This window comes from Anopheles arabiensis, chromosome 3 (genome assembly GCF_016920715.1).
Source record: "Anopheles arabiensis isolate DONGOLA chromosome 3, AaraD3, whole genome shotgun sequence".
In the NCBI taxonomy this organism is placed as follows: Eukaryota; Metazoa; Arthropoda; class Insecta; order Diptera; family Culicidae; genus Anopheles; species Anopheles arabiensis.
Window position 1 is genome coordinate 25439449 of NC_053518.1, and position 20011 is coordinate 25459459.

Consider the following 20011-nt stretch of genomic DNA (forward strand, 5'->3'; position numbering starts at 1 on the left):
CACTGTTGTTTTTTTCCTTTCGTCATCCGGTGTGTGTGTGTGTGGGTGCAAGCGTACGACACCGCTGGAATGAAAATATTGACTCACGAAGGCAACGAACGAACGTCTGCTGCTGCTGTTGTGGAGTGCAATCAGGGCAAACAAGAGACGTACGGTGTGGATGTGGCTTCTACCCGTTCCTTCGCCACCGGAAATAGCTGCCAATGAGAAGATGAACGACGTGCGGCATGACAGGAAGCTGATCGCACTGATCTCTTCCTTATTCTGCTATTTTGCTGCTGCTGTTGCTGCTTATCAGGTTTGATTTGGCAAGTCAGGCAATCGAAATGATGGTGGGGAAATATTCGTTCGATACACCTTTCTCTCATCCGGTGTGCTTTTGAGCTTTATGTGGAGGTTTTATTGTGATTTTTTTTTGCTGTAAATTGTTTCTTTTTCCAATCGAGTGTAGTTTAGCACCAAATAGCGCTTCATCATAAACGGACAAAGGAGTACGATATCAACATTCTTTTAACTGTTGTTTTTTTGCTCCACTTATGATTGAAGTACAAAATGATTCAGCACCATTAAGCACACTACCATTGATTGCTGCTGTTTTAGAGTAGATGTTGCTATTTTTTCCTCCTAAAAGACCTTTCCATGACTAAACATCAACCAGAGCTAGTAGCAGAAAATCCCCCAAAGGAAGAAAACATGGCTTTCCCATTAGATGTGCTGATTGTGTTGGGGGAAATGATCGGGGTAACGGGTGTTTAACTTTCAATCGCAGGGGTTTAGTTAACGATGACCAGACGAAAGGTTTAGTAAGACCGTGTTTGGCAGACAAATCAGACCGAGCGCAGGTAGTTTGTTGTGACAGTTGAATAATAATATTACTTAAGTTTTCAATTTATTAGCTATCCATTTTACGAGCCATTGCATTTGGAGCTGAGGGGGTATCGAAGAGGATTTGAGCTCGTTCGACTTGTGCTGCGCTTCAATGTAAACGCAAACGGTACAGTGAGGGGTATGAGTGTGAGTTAAAAGCGTTTTGTGTTATGTCAGTAGTGAACTTAAGAAAATCATTTCATTCCAATAATGTTTCCCGAAAGATTTTTTTTTCGGCAAATTATCCAAATTTATGCTATTTTTAGTTCTGTTGCCATTACGCAAATAAGATTTAGTTAATGCCCATTTCAATGGCCTCGTTAGGCTGTGTGAACCTATTTGGACATAAGAGTAGTTACTATTCGACAAAAATGTCATTAGCCGTATTTTGACGGAGCGATATCTGCTTGAAAACTTCTTTTAAAACCACCGTTTCCTATGGCAACGGAATATCGAGTCTTTGCTTGTAATCTTTTGACAGATGCGAAGAAACCTGTGTATTCGGTATTTAAACTTATTTTCGGGGGTTAAACAATTGTGGGAACCAACCAATAAATCGAAGGAAACCCTGAAATGTGTATTCTTTCCTTAAATCGCTATTTTCGAATCCACAGAAGAATCGTGGCAAGGGAACGCAAAAACGTTCCCGAATTTCATTTTTGACGTTGGAAGGGAAAATATACGCCGTCAAATAATTGTGCCGTGCAAAGTTACCTATTGCATTTTGAAACGGACTATTAAGGATGCAACGGATTGAAAAAAAAAATCATAACAAAATATGGAATTGATGTGGCCTTTTTCTAGTATCATAATCGCACTCTTAAATACATTCCCCACACTGTTCGTCGGAAAATACCATTCTTTCCAACCTCTTTCCAGGAGCAGCAGCTCATTGTAAATGCTTAAATACTGCAAACAAGCACAGTGCACAGATTGGAAAATGGAGCGCACTGAGCAACGCCGGGAGCAAGTAGCCTTCCATTTGCGCTCCCCGTAAGGTATCCAATGATACAGCACTAAAAGTAAGACCAACCGTGATGGTTCTAGCATCTATTCTCCAGAGCCATTCAATGGGTGGGTGGGAAATGTGAAAGGGTAGCGAAGGAAAAAGGGAAGTAAATTTCATTTGCCACCGATTTATGTTTCATCCACCGGTACTTGCTGCCGGCCGGCACTTTCCTGCACTTTACCTTTCACAACAACGCTGCTGCGTTCCTGTGGAAGTGAAAAATATTGTTCTGCACGTTGTTTTGCGAAACCTCCCCCCCTTCTTGACAACTAAACAGCTTTACGTTGCTTCCCACCGTGTTGCCTTTGTGCCTGTAGAAGAACACCGCGTCCGCAAAGAGGCGCAAAACTGGCTTGTTTACCAGCCGCGAAGAGCGTTGCCCTCTCGCAACGGTCGGGGCTGTGATGCATTGTGACGCACCGGCCGTACCGGCTTGGCGAAAGGTTGTCGCTGTTTTGAAGATTAATTCGGAAAATGCTCCACAAGCTGTGTGTGCGTTTGTGTGCTGGTAAGTGTGTTTGTGAGCACGCTTTGCAGAGCTTTACCATCCATTAAGCGATGAATTTCCCGTTGACGATGCTGTTTGTGCAAAATGCTTGCTTTTTTGCGGCGAAAACCAAAAAAATGTAATGCTTTTCATTTGAGCACGAGTGAAAGAAGAGTCCAATGGAAATTGGAGTGAACAATTTCCAAGCATCTACTTTTACCAAGCAAACCAGAACAGATAGGGCAAAAAGTATTACAGTAAATTTTAATACAAGCAGTTGCTGTTTGCTTTACAATTAAAGTTCTAGCAACAAAGGATTCAATGTAAATGGCCATTATGCAAGGCTTAAGTTATTGAGTGGAGAAAGTACCATTTCTTACAGGGCTCGGCTCACCTGTTGCCTAAGCCATGGCATTTTTATGCTTCCGCTGTATTAAACTCGTATAACAAACCGGTCCCCTATCGATGTCCCTGCTTTCCATCTCATTGCTGCTTGTCCCGCTAGTAATGCGCTGCTTTCCGCTCACGTTGGTGCAATTTTAAATTAAAATATATTGAAAACCGTTAGCTGGTAATGTTTACGGCTTCATCGCCGTACTTTCATCCTGTAGCAGGTAGCCGATCTTGGCCGTGCCATATCTTTCAACTCACTATAATCCACTTTAACCGTTCCCTTGTTCGCCAGATGGTCAAGAAAGGCATCTCAGGCATCGATATGGATGCGGTTTTACATCGTACCCTTTTCCCATTTCCCTCGCCCGAAGGATCGCAGTTCGCAGTAAAATCTTACCCAGGTTATGTTTTTTAATAAAAGCCAAGCCAACCACGGTAAAATGAAAAGACATTTACCACATCCGGTGGCATTATGAACCCCCCCCCCCCCAGGCGCGCTCACATCCCGTAGTAGCGTTTTGCGGGGTTTTGCGTTAACTTTTGCGCGTCGACGGTGAAGCGTGTTGCCAGGTTGAAGGGGTTTTGTTAGTTCGTTTTTGCTTCGTGTGTTGTTGTTGTACACCGCTTTTACCTTTCTTTTGTCGCGGTGAAAGGAAGCGAAGATGCATGGGGAGGGTTTGTTTTCCCCGCGTTTTGTACGACGACTCATGACGATTAATGTCCTGACCGCAATTTACAGCCCCGTGTGCGATTCTGCGGGGGATTTCCTTCTTGATCTGTTGTCACAATTTAACTCTGTTTGGAGGTGCGGGGTTTTGGGGTGTCGGTTTAGGGGAGGAGAGTGACTACGTGCACACAAACTCCTTCCGGCTGAGCAGCCTAAGTTCGCGTACGCCAGTGCTGAGGATTATGAAAAATATTGTCAATAAATTTCTTCACTGTGAAGGTGGTGCTGGTGGAGGATTTTCTATTCGATAAGGGTTGGCAGAGTTTCAGTTTGGTGGCGTTTGGCGTTCGGTGGAAAAGTGTGCTTAGTTTAGGAAATTAATTTTCATTTCACCGTAAGATTGTGTTGGGTCTAAGGTCCGTTTACCACGAGCTCGAATTTACTGGAATGGATGGCACAGGTCCGCATGTAGGGTAACATTCCAAGAAACTAAGACATTACTCTTTGTGTATCTCAGAGTATTCAGAAAATTCTGAAGCTTTAGTTTACGTGTAATAAAAAATGTAAGAAAATCATTTCAACAAAAGTTTGTCTTGATACAACTTATAATAATTTGGAAACATTTCCATGCAGCTATACATGCAGATTTATTTTAATATTTCTTTTATGTGGCTGGCCGAAGAGCATAATTATTGTAAGCATAATTTTGAGTGTGCAAAGTCATAATTGGTGTCAATATTAATCGCTAATAAATTGGTTTCAGACAGCAATCAATGTGCTTAATTTTAAAAACTTTTTTAAGGTTTGTGGCACTCTTTTATCGAATACATCGAATTTTGTTTGGGGTATGTGTACCAATAATGTCTATTATATGCCGTCAAGATACCGGCTTTACTCCTGTAAAAATAATAGTTGGGCTGGATGTCAAAAGTCTGTACGTTTTCTAGAAGCCTGAAAAATTGTAGAGTACTAGATATTTTATACAATTCGTAGTAGAGAAATCGTGGTAAACTTCCATAAGAAATTGCATCTTAAGTATCAATTACGGCTATAATGTTCTCAGTAATTCGTCATATATCTACCAATTGTGGCTAAAACTTCTGGATATTAACACCAAAAATTATAGGGTGGTAGTGTAATCTAGTAATAGTAATTTTACTGCAGATAAATAACTATTAGAATATCATTAAATGTGTTAACTAGATAGGTTCAAATATCCGTTTTCTGTCACTGGAGGAACTGCGAAGGAAAATGGTAGTTTCAGTACGCCTATTATGACTATTTTGGAATAAAAGTATTGTTCATTATTGTCATAATTGTTGCTATAGTCACAATTGGTACACTTACCCTAGATATTTGCCGAGATTGCGTTGGAATAATGTGATTTAATCGTAAAGGCCGGGCTACATTGATCGTACTCTCTGGTGTAATTTTGATTTTCACTAGCGCATCTGGCGGCGGCTGACCGAAGCATTTTTCCAAACAATTTGGAGCCGCTTCAGAAAATATGTTATTTTTCCATGTTTTTTACCTTAACTGGACTGGAAAAGCTTTGTAATTGATAGATGAATATGTTTTGCAAGTATTTCAGCCGTTTTCGCATCAAAAAACGGTGAAAAAACAACTTAAATTTGAGATCCGGCACGACCATTCCCTTGAAGACCAAAAAAAGCTTCCACCAGCCGCCGCCAGATGCGCTAATGAAAATCAAAATTACACTACGGAGTACGATCAATGTAGCCCGGCCTTAACATTTCAGAATAGAATAAAGAGATTAAAAATAAAATAATTAATCTAAATTAAAGTATCCAATCTAAACAAAGCGACATATTTTCATGCAATTATGTTTGAGCAATGCCACATTTTTATTTACTTTCACCGAACGAACGTTCCAAACCTTTCTTAAGTGCTACCGGCAAAACTCTGTTGTCCGATGTCCGACGACACGAGCATCGCTGAGCCCCTTCCATTTAACCGTGTCTGTCAGATGAAGCGTGCGGATTACCCCACTGCCACTGCCAAGCCCGCAACAAAGCGCAAGTATTTATCTTCATTCTTGTGCCAACATTCCTCCGCTCGAATAATTGCTCGAAGGTCACAGGCCGGTTCGTACATCCGCGGACATCTTGCCAACATTCCACCCACCCAAAGGGGCTATGTTTTCAACAATGTACTTTCACTTGGGCAAAGCTTCAAAAACTTGACGACCTTCCAAACCCCACCCATGATTGAGCGAGCAAAACTCAGAGGGGAAGGTGAAAGAAAAATAGAAACTTTCACGCGAGTTTGAAATTATATTGCATAGGCCGGAGGCGCTTTCCAGCAGCATGCTTTCTCGCATGAAACAAAAGCGGCCGAAAGAAGAATGAAGCGATGGAGCGCTCCGTTATGCAGGTCTGTCGCCAGCGCGTGAAGCAGCACGGGGCAAACATCACGGGGAAAAATTCATAAATCCTTTACATAATGTTTGCTGTGCTGTGAAGGTGTATTTTTGGAAAGTCGGTACCGGTGTGCAAACACCGACTGTGCCTTGTATGAGGTGAACACTTCCAACACTGTTTGTGGATAGCGTTGTCGTTGTCGTCATCAGCAGTCGCTCGTTTTTTGTGTGGGTTGTGGTCGATTATTTATGAAGTTTAAATAAATTTAAAACCCACACAAACGCATGCTGACTGAGCTTATTTCGTGGCCTTTCGAGAGAGTGTGTGTGTGGTTGAATAAGGCGGAGGCCAAGTGAGAATTGCAACATCACACGGACGCAGTGAAGCAGCCTACCTTTGCGATGGATCCAGACCAAACAATTACGACCGCAATTTCTTCAATGTTTTATCGCGCACACAGTCTCGAAGGATGTTGAGTGAGTTGGTGCGCTTGTGAGTGTGTGTGTGGGAGAAAGTGTTTTGGTTTGCAGCAGTGGCCATAAATTATAACCTATATTTATTCTCCATCACCACTCCGGCCGCAGGCCAGGAAGCTTGCTACACGTGAGAGGCGCAAGATGATTCCCGTGAGACCAGTCGGAGCTGGAATTGTTGTTTGCGTGAAATGAGTGCGTGAAATGTAGAGCGTGAAAAAATAAACCTCAAGTGCAGTAACATTTTTTCCGCTCACCACCACAAACCACCAACCGTCAGCCTCCGCAATCGCAGCACAAAATGACGCTTTAATAACAACAAACAGTGAAAGAAAAATCTGAGGGCGTAAAATCAGCGGGGAAAACCTTGCGCAAACATATTCCGCAACTGGTGTAACGGTGAACCCGCGGCGCGCGATTTATATCCGACGATAATTTCCACCTGTCAGAGGCAAGTGAAACAAATACAAATTTATTGCGGTCGACAAACGGTTGGTGTGGCTTTACACGCTTCTGTTCTGTTCTCGCTGTGTATGTGTGTGTGTTGGTGTATAAAGGGGATGGTGTGGCAAGCGTGTAATGATTTAGTCACCTTTTTTTATTTACAGTGAACGCATTTTGTGCGGTGCTTTGTGCAAACTTTAAAGCTTTATCGCTCTTCAGCACCTGGTTTGTCGTTCGGTGAAGGAAATGGGAAAATCAGTGAAAGTGATGTATTGGCGTCAGCTTGAAGTGAGTTATGAGTTATTCGATTCAGCGCTGTTTAGATACTTAAATCGGCTTTAAATCTATTTAAAGAAATCTCAGCACAGTTGTGCTCCAAGTAGAATGAAAGTAACAGCAAGAGAGAAAATTTATTTATTCTATCACTAGCTGTTTTTATTTCTCACAGAACATAAACGCCACTCTGTATGCAGTGGGAAAAAAGGATAGATCGTAAAACCGAATGATAGGATGATGATTTTATTACCATCGCAGGATTACTACGCAAAACCTAGGGAACGGAAATGAGATGAGCTGGGTTGGTCGGATAGTTTTCGCCACTGTTCCGGAATCGAGTTATTATTATTGACACGCTTGGGTATGGAAAGCTTGGCTGTGCAGGGTAAAGCAATGAAGTGAACAATTTATATTTACGAAGGGAAAAAGTTATGTTACAGACTCGCACACAAACACAGGGATGTGAAATGGTGTAATATTTGCAGTTGTATTGCACTTAGCAAAAAGACAGAAAAATCTTATGGAGTGAGTGATTTAACGAAACGAGTATCAAAAACAGTAGAAAAAGCTAACAACTTTTAGGGTAATGTTTTAGTAAAATATCTCTTCGTATGATTCAAAGATTAGGAATTTTATGTACCAATTCATAAAAAAGATTCATTGACGCCTTGATCAATGGAAATGGCTTGACAAAATAGATTTTCTAGTTTAATTTTCATTCTTATTGCTCATTGATGACAAATAGTAAAATTCTATTTGTAAAGAATTCTTGCAGCAAAACATTACATTTTGAATGAGAATAATCATGTCATACAATATTATACATACTGCCACCATTACCAAATCATACGGACGGTGTATTGCTTCATCAACCACTGTACTGTTCTCATTCCTCTCCTCAAATTCGATTGGCGCGCACGTAAATGTGTGTCTGTGCGATATCTTCGCAATTTATTGACCTTTCGATCTTCTTGCCATGGCTCCCTGTAAGTTTGTCCCACAGTCTCTCGCACCCATTCCATTATCCGAAAAGGTTGCCGTCGCGTTTATGATGATTACTACCATTTGTGAGTTTTTCGGTGAGGTGTCCCGAGGATTTTGGCACCGGGAGGAATGCTTCCGGCGCTCGGTTGGATGGATGATTTCCCTGGGTGGCAATAAAGGCATGAAAAATATTCTAATCTCAACGGTCGATGGTACGGGCCCAACACCGCAGTCTCTCGTCGTTTCTGCTGCTGCTGCTACTAGTGCTGAAGTGATTGGTTTTGTAGCTGGGTACACCGTGAAACCTTAATTGGAAAGTGTGGGTTCATGGTGTGTATCGATAGGAAATAGGATATTACATTGGAGTAGGGTTTGGGAAAGCAACCCTGGGCTGTACATACAACGTTAAGAGTGACAGTTTATGATCGGGTATGACGAACGTGCCCCTTTCGAGCTGCTGTTTAGTTAAATCTTACCGAAAGCGGCAAAGGTGCACATTCGAAGCGTACGAGTTTGTGCGAAAAGCGCCTTTAATATCGAATCTTTAGGGAAGGTTCCCCATCTTCGTTCGATTATATAATTAGCAGCAGAAAGGTGGCAGCCTCATGACGTATAAATAATTCAGTTTTGCCCTCATTCTATCGAGTTTGTGAGCGGCAACACTGAGATTGGTAAGTTAATTTGCCCAGCTGAGGAACGTACCCAGATGTTGCCGCTTTTTCACTGCGGAGGGAGACTTTATATTGGACCGTTGCGTGGATGTAAGTTCGGAAGAGTCATTAGCGTACACGTGTGCCCCCTGCTCAGGATGGAGGCGCCTGGTGCCGTTTAGCCTCGGTGGAGACGCCTGGTGACGCTAAGCGCTGGTGGGGACGCCAGGTGGCTTGTACTTCCGCAACCGTTACGCACCAACACTTGTGCGAGATTTTGGGTTGAAATGGGCGTTCAAGTGTGTCTACTTGCTAAGCGGGAAAGTTTTGCCAAAGCATTGGAAAATCTAAACGCCCCATCAGAAAGGTTATCTTGGGGCGTTGATGAAAGACGTGTGAAAAACGGAGTCGAGGTCGATCCTTTACTTACCCTTTGACGGCGGTACCGTAGCTAAACGCGACAAAAGCTACACATATTTTCATTAATAAATTTGCATTTTATTCATAAATTTATGTCCGCAGTACCGGAACGTGCCCGTACTGTACAGCTGGTTGCCATTTCTGGTCTGGTTTTGTTTTATTTTCGTTTGCCCTGGGGAACTTGCAACTAAACCTGTTCTTTGCTGTTGCCACTGTATGCACCTATTTTTTGTAGGTTCCGTTTTGTAAACCCATTTAGTCAATGTATATTGTATACTCTTCTGGGGAGGTTTTCCGGTGCGGATGTCTGGTGCGGGAGTGAGAAGAAGATGGGTATGTTTATTTTTGCATTCGAGTTTTACTTTACGCCACTTGGTTTATTGATTTTGAGGATTTTATTGTTTCCGCAACAGCAACAACACTGATTGCATTCTCACCGCTTTCGGTATGCGTGTGTTGCGTCGGGTGTGAGTGTTTCCTATTAACAACGATTCGATGCAATGAAGAGCTTGGGAGCGTACGTCCAGCACGGTTTCGTTTGTTTGCATTTCGATTTCATTATCAGCAAAAACAGAACAAAAAGCTTCATCTCATCCCTTCTCCTCACACATACACATACATACTCTGTCTCCTTTCTACAGGTTTCGTTTCAGTATGTAATGCATTGTAATGAGTATTCTTTTTCACTGTCTGATGATTGAACGCAGTAATGATAATGAGACGATTTTATCGTTTGTTTGCGGCCGTGTGCTGGTGAAGTGTGATTTCGGTTGTACAATTTCCACAGAATGGCAATGTTTGTTCGAGCGATAACGCCTGATTGACACCTATGAGTGGGAGAGAATATGAAGGGGAGAGAGAGGGAAAGAGTGCACGAAAAAGAGCGATTAATTACTATTGTTAACCGCACTTAGTGCCAGAAGGGGGCCGAATAGTAAAACAAGCTTTAATTACAGTTCCATTTCCACTTTATGCAACTTGGAATGCATTTCCTCAACACTGTACCATTCTCTCCCTCTCGTCACTTCTGCCTCTCTCCCGCTCTGAACAAGTGTGGCTTTCGATGGAATGGTTTGTTTGAGGGAGGGGGAAGTTGCTGCCTTTATTACTAGCGTGTGATTTTATGATAATATTTGTATCCCTTGTGTTGCATTCACAGTATCCGCGTTGTTTGCACATTGTTGGTCGGCCAACAACTGTCCACATTCTGTTTCGTTTTTCTGCGCCTGTTGTCTGATTATCAATTATATACAGCACTATGCTTTCTGTTTGTTTGTTTTGTTTATAAACTTCGTATGTACAATATAGGTATGATAAGCGGGCGCTGCAGAAACCCCAGCCAAGTGTGATGGAATTAAAGGGCAACACTAACCGTAGCCACCGCTCATAGCACAGCACTTCGCATCAATCCCTTCGATGGTAGAGAAACTAAACAGTAATAAATCGTTGTCAAACTCTCGGTTTCTCAGCATGTTTCAGCTCAACTAACAAAATCATTTCCTTTCCGTCCAGTTTAGGCTTTGTTTGGTTTTGGTTTTGTTTTTTTTCAGATATACTTTCAACGAATTTCCAACACAATTGAATCTAATGCTCTTGTCATTTTCCTAGTACGCGTACCCGTTCTTTATCAAACTATTCAATCGATTTTGTTCTCTAACTAACTTTCGCATGTTTTGGTTTTCCCTACGTAGCCTAATCCCGCATTTGCAACAAATCCGTTCCCAAAAACTCTCTACACACCACACCGTTTTATGGTTTTGTTTTCCCTTTTTTGTTTGTTATTTACAATCAATTTTTAGCTATATACTTTTTGTCCTCTTTCCTGTCTGGTTTCATAAATTCCTCTCTTTTTATTGTTACTCTACACACGCACCCGTATGCACATACACACACACGTCCTGTCTTTCCCTCTCGTTCTGTACAACAACGTTTTGTCCGATCAATTCCCAGCGAGCATATTTCCCGGTGCATCCGGTCGCTTCGCGGTGCTTGGCTTCAACACGCATCGCCCCCGGTACCGGTCCGTCCCGTCCCGGGTGGCAGCAATCAACTTCCGGGCTTTCCGCGGACACTTCCCGCCCGGCGGTGGTGGTTCGCCTTTCATGAGATGGCCGGCACGCCGAGCTTGGCCAGGTTCGACAGTGTGGTCAGATCGTCCGGCTGCAGGCGCAGCGCTTCCCGGTAGCTGTTGGCCGCTTCCTGCGTGCGCCCGAGCAGGTGCAAAATTGCTCCCAGGTTGGTGTGGGCTCGGGCCTCCTGCGGTCGAAGCTTCACAGCCTTCCAAAAAAAAAAAGAGTGGCGGGAAAAGAAGAAGAAGAAGCGGTTAATAATGATTTAATAATTATTCATCAGCGCGCCGCGTTGGGATTGAGCCGGATCGGGGGCTATTTTGAGTGGGCTGCTTACCTGCCTGTACCATCGTTCGGCTTCGAGCTTGCGGTCCAGCAACCGTAGGCTTGATGCGGCCGCCATCACCAGGGCGTAGTCTTCTGGGGCCAGTTCAGCCGCTTTGACCCGGTACTGGAACGCTTCCTCCGTTCGGCGCTGGGAGGAGAGAAACTCAGCTAAAGGAATAGGGGGAATATGAGAAGAAAGTAAAGGATGAGTATACAACTTAAAAAAACCAATTGAAATAAAGCTAAAGGAAACCTTCAAGTGTGTATCTATCTGGCAAGCCAGTTGCACTTTAGCAAAGATAAGCCACAGTCAAGGGAGCACAACTGCACAACCTTCCGCAAGCTTTCCTCCAAGCGAAAGCATAATGATAGCTTTCACCCAGAGAGCACTGACATCTGGTCGCATCCGTCAGGCTCCTTAATTGGATACTTGATATTTTATTTCTGATTCAAATCATTCAGTCCGACCCTGCCCCCATCCCGTTTGCAGCATCCTCGAGACGGGGTTTGCGAGCAACGCAATCTATTCAATTTATTTGCTCGTCATCTTATGCACGACGTTGCCTGCAGCGTCTTGGCGCCTGGCAGTGAAGGAAGACAGCAGAGCAGCATCCTTCCGACCGGCTTGTTACATATGATGGGTGGTTGATTGTTATGATTTTCTTTTGAATTGTTAGTCGCCCAACCGTTGGTGGAAAAGGGGTGACGCGGGTGACAGTGAAAGGAAGCATACATAACAAGAATGCAAACTCACATTCACAACAGCCGAGTCGAGTGAAGTTTTGCAGTCGGGTGAACAAAGCTTTTTTTTTCTCCCCCTCCCCAGCTGGAAGCAGGGTTTGGCTGGTTGTGCAGGGGTGAAGGAGGTAGAAGGGGTGGGTGTGTATAACAATAAAGAAAAGCGTACCGAGTGCCCCGTTACGCTCTCTCTCTCGACAGTGACTAATGATGGCGTTGACGTTTGTGCATCGCTTTGAAAATCTCGCAAGGGAACGGCAAGGTGCATGGCAACGAACCCGTTTCAAGGAACTCTTTGCAAGGTATCTTTGTCGTCCCTTTCTATCGCTCTGTAGCCCTCAGAGACCAAGGTGGGAGAACAGAGCCAAGATGTCTCGTGTCTCGTAATGGTTTTTTAGTTTTGCGGGTCAAGATACGATCAAAGCTTCGTTGGGGTATACACACAAAAAAAAAACGAATCTTCTACCAGATTGTCGTTTGCCAATGCTTGTGCTTTTCAATAACTACTTTTTACTCCGGCGCTGGCGTTTGCTGATCGCTCCCCCGCTGTGCTTATCGATGCAGGGTACAATTTGTATGTCTTATCATTGGGGGGGAGGGGTAACATGGCTGCCGGTTGCACTTGTGAACCGCTCGCTTACTTACCGTAATGATGGTGTACGCTGGCATCGTTCGGTGCTAGCCGCAGTGCCCTCCGGAACCACTGCTCCGCCTCGGACGTTCGGCTACTCTGTAGTGCGGAGAGGGGTGAGATGAAAAGTAAAGTTGTGAGTGTGCGTGTCGGGATTGTCATGTGCAAATTGGGATACGATTGGAAATCGTACGATACTTACGTTACGGGCCAGCATCGTCCCGTAGGAAAGATGGGCAGCAATGTGATCCGGCTGGGCTTCGAGGGCTGCCCGTTGAAACCGTTCCGCTTCGCTCCACTGGTTGAGGCGGGCGAAGATGTCACCGAGCCGATGGTAGATACCCTGCGGGAGTGCACAAGTGAGCGATAATGAGCGGACATTGTTCGGAGAGAGCGTGGTTGTAATACGTATTTTCAGATGAGTCAAATGAGATGAGAAGTTCAGGTTACGGATGAGAAAATAACACGTCAAGTAGGCATTGTACGATTGTTTCCTGAAATAATTCGTTTAAATCAAAACTCTTTATTGATCTTGAGGTACCGTTATGATTTATTTTCAACGGGTAGCTTCAAACCCCAGATACTCATGTTGTTTTTATTAAATTTCTTCATATACCTTCTTTGGCCATGGTCCTTTTTAATTTTAGCTACTTTCCATGATGTATTAGTGTTGAAAAACGTGGTGGGTTTTTAAAGAAAAAATACTTTATTTACGGAATGTGGTTAAATAAAAAAATTAGTGCACATGTAACGATTGTCAATTTTCAACTGCCAGGCCAGGAGTGTAAGAATCCTGACCCGTATCTCCTAACTTATCTTTTTTATCCTCCCTCTCACTCTCTTCTGTAGCGTTATAACCTGACAGGCTGTTGGGCACTTCCAACAGTTTCCAACAATTAGAATCAATTAAAATGTGACTGACCTGTGGTAAGACCTCAAGCCACGGTGAATAAATATTTTCTGTCGATCAGATCACCGGCGGAGAAAATTCTTATCAGTTTTTCTAAAAACCGACACTAATGTAATTCCTTCGACTAATTAATCTGGTTCAGATCCGATACAGCACATCGAAATTCATTTTAGAAGTAGTGATGAACCTGATAACAACAGTTACCACATTAGCTCTGATTGTCAATAAAACACGTATTAAATTATGAATGAAATTGGTAGCAGTTTTTTTGATTTTTTTTTCTGAATTGTCGAAGTTAATTGTGATTAATTGAATGAAAATATGTTTTTAAACAGTGATAAACCATTGTTAAACCCTGCTGTCAGTAAGACCGTCGTTCTGTCGGTCGAGCAGGACACCGACAATCGGTATTCGATGTTCGGACCTTTAAGGACGTACAAAACTAAAACAGTGTAGTGTGTATGTGAATGTGAAAATTATTGGCGATTTTTTATTGCTATCTGGAATAGGAATCAAAACGTCCATAATTCGTTGTAGAACAAAATTAATTTCTTGTAAATTGTTGGTATAATACTTGTTGGGACGTTATCAACAGAATTCTTTATTTCACCCGAATGTACAATAAATGTGAGATACAAAAGCGTTTTTTAAGCAACGTTAGTTTATTGTAGCTAAAAATTCAGTCGCTTGGTTCGGGGATCGATAAATGAATGGCTAAAGATCGTAACCTTTGCCACGTTCGGGAATTATCGTGCTATCGGGATTGCTCGGTTATCAGCACGACTCCACTGCGATAGTGTCCTCTATCGGGATTGAAGGAAAACACCACTGTGCCATAGAATTGACCGTGAATATTTATTTTAATACAGTAAACCCTCTCTTATTTGACACCTCTCCAATTTGAAAAACCTCTCTTATTTGAACATTTTGCACAGTCCCTTGATTTCCAGTAGGGGAAGGTAGGTAAAGACGGACACTGCGGGTAAGATGGACACTTCTCATAAATGCATGAAAAAGGTAATTTTCGAGTAATTCAACAATGTAGAATCCAAACTGAAGGTAAAACAACACATTTGAGAATATTTTTGGCATAATATATATAAAATTGGTTAAATCCACGAACAAAACAAATTTTCAATCGTGCGCACCTTTGTGGATCTAATTTGATTATTGCGGGGCTTAAGCTTTGTATCTTGCATTGTTTATATTTTTGGAAGTTTTATTACATGAACGATTTGTCCTGATGGTAAAGCAAAAAACTGGCGAAAGAACGAGAATGAAAGCAATACAAAATCTTGTTTTCTGATGGTTTAAACATCCTGACACTATAGCGGGAAAGACGGACACTTTGTCATAGGGAAAAATGGACACCGAATTTGTTATTTTGAGTTATTTTTCATCTTATATCAATTGGTGATAAATATATTTCTTCAAACACCTTAGATAAGGGTATTTTGAAGATATAAACCATTACACAACTAGAAAAAGAAATAAATAAGCGAGAAATAAAACACTGGTCAAAATAGCAGTCATGCGTTATGATACTCGCTGGACGCTGATGAGGTTCTTTACGAAATCCAATATTTTGTCACGACTTGGACAACTTTCATAATAAAAAAAGATGAAGTACTGATATCAAATCGTTCAGGAATAGATGAGAGATTCTATGGCTTTACAGAATGGGGTTCAAAAAGTTCAATCTTCAATGTAAGAAATGGCTGAACCCATTAACAAGTCCCTCAAATATGCTGTGGTCGCGGACTTTCTGCGGAATAATTTCCTAAAGCGAAGTTTTAAATTGTTGTTCTGTAAGCTGATGCAACGTAGACACTGTTAGTGCCTGATATTAAATAAGATGCCTTAAATTCTGCATTCTACGTTCTATTAGAAGCGGTTTCCTACAATTCCTAAATTCACCGTTGAATGAATCGTCGTTGCAATTAGCCAAGAATTGGTTTATAAACGTACCAGGACGTGGAAAGCGGTAGAATTTGTTAAAATACTGTAAAACTCTTCAATTTCCAACGTTTTCTAAAGGTGTCCATCATTCCCATATCAGGTGTCCGTCTTACCCGAACATTTCAAAACTGCACGAAAAAAATCATGTTTTTCATTCATGAAAAAAACGCAAAAATCGATAGAAATTTAAAAGTTTCAACACATTTTCTGATAAAACATGAAAGTAAGATAATGTATACACATTTTCATGGTCGTTGCACCTATATATCCTTAGATTTTTACCATTTCCCTTAACGTGTCCGTCTTTACCTACCTTCCCCTACATTTTTGTTCCTCTAATTTGGAAAACCTCTGAAATCTGTGTCCCTCTTATTTGTGTATGGTGTTGCCATGGTTATTGAATGTATGCTGATGTATGCTCAAATTGGCATTCCTGTTCGCAGTTTCCTATAGCAACAGTTAAGACTGCATACTAAATGTTCTGTCTCTTTCTTGTCTTGTATGGACCTTTCATTCACTTTCCACCTCTGTGATTTGAAAACCCCTCTTATTCGACAGTCCCATTGCCTCTCAAATAAGAGAGGGTTCACTGTATTTAACAAAACTGATTTAATATACAGTGGAGCGCCGTTTATCCGGGCTTCTCGGGACTTGACCTCGCCCGGATAAGCGAATAACATGGATAATGAGTCAAATGATATATTTTATCACCAATACCTGATTAATTTTTGGAAAATTATCTTATTTTTTGATAAAAATAACCCAGTTTTTATAACCTTCATGCTATTTATTAAGAATATTTGAAATTTGCCTTGAATTATCGGGTCTTTTGTTATGACAATGTGCTCTTTTAACCGCTTTTTCAAATATCCTCCTCATAACGCAATGTCACCATTGTATTGAACTGTCATTTCTCAACAGCACGGATAAACGGATAGCCGGATAAAAGGTACCCGGATAGACGGCGCTCCACTGTAATTAAAACCAGCTCTAACATGATGAAATGATGTTTTTTGCATCTCAGTGAAAAATGCATCTGTAGATGGATTTTATGTTGGTAATCGATGCGGCTGCTCATCTGGACTGATAAGCAGATCTATAAATGCATCAGTATGTTTGCATTTAAGCGTTATAGTCCCGATGAAATGTGTATGAAGAGCCATGAAATAATTCAATTTATAGTAACTTGCTTATAGTTAAATGCTATAGCAAGAAGTAGAGGAACCTTAGAAATTTATAACCATTATACTCAATGCTTGTTTTAACAGCTATAAACAAGTGTAATTGAAACATGCATTTCCTTTCCAATGAGTTGCGAACTGACTTAATATTTCGTCAAATAATGCTAATACCAGTACCAGACTAAATGAAATAGCGTTTAATAAAATGTACACAATAAGGAAATAGCACTGCGAAAGAAATGCTAGAACTGGCTGAAAGTAAAGTCTTCATAAAGCGTTAATAATGCTTTCGTTATGGCACACCATGAAACGAAATTACATTACCCATTTTATTCCATCCCAACTATCGCCCTGCACTGCATTCCACCCATTCCGGTGCGCAGCCGTTCGACGAAATCATATCGTCCTGTCCCAATCGAGACATACCGGACATACCTCACAAGCAAACAGAGCAGCAATTTTGTCTCGCTTGTCCGTACACGGCGTACACGTACCGGACATTTAGATACACAAACCCACTGAACCGTGCTACAATAACGCATTTATGTGCGCAATAATTTCGACCCGACGGTCCACAGAGCAACTACAAAAAACAGATGCAGCAGTAATACAGAACGGCAAAAAGAAGAAGAAAAAAAAGTGTTGAGTGGTGAAGTGGTGAGGAACTGGGGACAGAAAAATATGTTGACCCATAATCGTAAAAGTGCACAATTGCTTCGTTTTGCTCGGCGCAGGTCTATTGACCGATGATGACCTAGAAACGAAAACGAATGGGTGAACCAAATTGCTGGCCATACGAAGATATGGATGGGTTGGTTGTGCGCCAGTTGTTGGAGGGAAAATTAGATTTTCGTTTTTTTAGTTATATCGGCCCATCGGATGCCGACGAAAGTCAGAGACCTCATTGTCTCATTATCATTGGGGAAAGTGGGAAGATGTGCGAACTGCAAAAAAAAAAAAAAAAACAATGGCGAGCGAGACAGGTACAATGGCAGCCGACAGTGTGCAAATGAGATAAGGTGACAGTTAAGAAGCGTACCGACTGTACTGGGAGGCTTCTAATTAGAAATGATTATCCAATTATTTCCGACACTGGGTGCATTTTCTTGAATTCTCTATTTTCATGTCGTTCTCCTTTTCGTGCCACCGGATGTGCCACCGAGAGGCACAATTTTCAAACGATCGACTGTAAATTGGTGCTTTCTCTTTTATGTCATTTATGCTTAAAAGCAGTGAAGAAGCATCGGCACGTTTAAGGGCTGTTTTCTGTGAACTGCATACGGAATGCACTCGGAACTGCAAGGGACAGATGATTAGCTTTCCCGCGCGTTCAAGAACGAAGCGAAAAAAGCTTCATTAAATTTAATTTCTTTCAAAATGTTTTCAAACTCCTTTTGAAAATGGGTTAAGCGTAAAAAGCCATTTAAATTTTGCTGCTTTTGCTACAAACACATTCGTGCATTCGAGAGGCAGCCATTAAAGCCAGCTAATTTCATCCTAAACTGCACTTTCTCACCAAAATGATCGAGCATAAACTTTGCAAAGCGAAACTTTTCCACATCTTTTCGTGAAAATAACAGAAAGCCAGGAAAACCAAACTTTATTGCTTTGCTCATTTTCCAACCAAGCTGATGACGCTGGCGCCCTCCCCTCTGCTCACAGGGTGAGAAAACTTTAATTGATTATTTTGTTTTATTTGAAATGGTATAAAATTTAATAGGGTAATTCCGTACCTTTTACCGGGGTGAACCGATACGGGTTCGTGCACATGGAGTGAAAATGACTTCAAACTCACCTTACCCCGTGAACCCCTGTGCCCTGTGCCAGGCTTTCGGGGAGGGCAAAAAATCGAACCGGTGAGTCAATTTCCTGCCATAAACATATCTTTATCGGAGCGTCCTTCTGCTGCAGGTTCCTGTGGCAAAACCTCCTCCCAAAGGACATTTGGCGATGAGACGTTGACCATTACCCGCGTAAGCTCTCGTGGCAGGTAAGCACACGGAACGGAACACTGACACAACATGGTGTGGAAGATCGTTGTTCGGACGGGAATGGCCAAATAGATAAACGTTTATTACGGGGTGTGAATTGAATTGGTGGAAAAGATTTAAACCATGGCCGGGACGCTAGAGCAATCATTTCGCTCAGAGCGCTGATATTGGATAGGTTGTAGGATGAGTGTTTTTTTTTTTTTTGGAAAAACGGTATCAAAGACATAAAAGAAGTATTGCAAAATGAATGTGAGAAGCGAAATGGTGCGCTGAAATGGTGAAGCAATAAGCTATTAACATCCGCAACGTGTTTAGCTGTTATTCTTATCACCGGCAGATGATGATGATGATGGTGACCGTTCGAGGGAAATAAAATGATAAGGCGTGATTGAAGGTGGAAAAGGGGTTTATGATGCGGTAAACGATTATGTGTTAAATTAACGATTTTGTTGATAGCTATATGTGTGTATAATAAATTATTAGTTTAAAAGCTATCCATTGAAAGGGCGATTTATTGTTTTTCACAGAGACTTTCAATTTTTAATAAATATTAATCTACATATTATTGTGTTTTATTGCATTTCTAGCAAAATATACAGTTTTGTATGTCTTTTAAACGTATTGTATTAGTTCCCTATGCAATTAGGGAGCAATATTTGCACTGAACAATGTGGATAGAAAAAATCCCAATAACAACAACGTTCTCTTCTTGCACAAAACATTGTAGCGTGTTTGTGACCACTCCAAGTGCAATAACCCGCGGTGCCGGCACGTGGAATATTTCTTTTTTACAAGCTGGAAGCAACAAGCATCACGTGAATGTGTCTCTTTCCCCTCGTACACCATTTTATTCGCAGCTTTTCATCCTTCATCCAGTAGCTCACAGAGGGAAAAGAGCGTGAGCTTGCGAAAATGACATGCGCAGCGGAGCAAAGCATCGAAAACGCTTCACGTTGGGTGGACTACTGTTAATTTTCTTTACCTTACAATGGTTTTGTTATGAATTGCATGTATATTTGGATTGACTATTTGACTACAAAACCAATACAAGAATGAATAAAAGTGAAACACTAAAATTGAAATAAAATTTATACAATTATCGCTAGTCAAAGATGATGCATATATTCTTATCGGGCATGCAACGCAAGACTTTT

General features: G+C 41.7%; 1 protein-coding gene across 3 annotated transcripts in view; it reads right to left on the minus strand.

Moving 5' to 3' along the window:
- Window positions 1–9107: 9107 nt before the first annotated feature.
- The window catches only part of LOC120901567 (protein O-mannosyl-transferase TMTC2), a 157725-nt gene continuing 146821 nt past the window's right edge, over window positions 9108–20011 (minus strand). For all 3 annotated transcript variants that reach the window (XM_040309604.1, XM_040309607.1, XM_040309606.1), the window contains 4 exons: window positions 13019–13159; window positions 12831–12915; window positions 11458–11615; window positions 9108–11328 (listed from right to left, as the gene is read on the minus strand). In XM_040309604.1, the coding sequence (XP_040165538.1) occupies window positions 11152–11328; window positions 11458–11615; window positions 12831–12915; window positions 13019–13159 (561 nt within the window). In that variant the 3' untranslated portion in view covers window positions 9108–11151. The remainder of the gene's footprint in view (window positions 11329–11457; window positions 11616–12830; window positions 12916–13018; window positions 13160–20011) is intronic.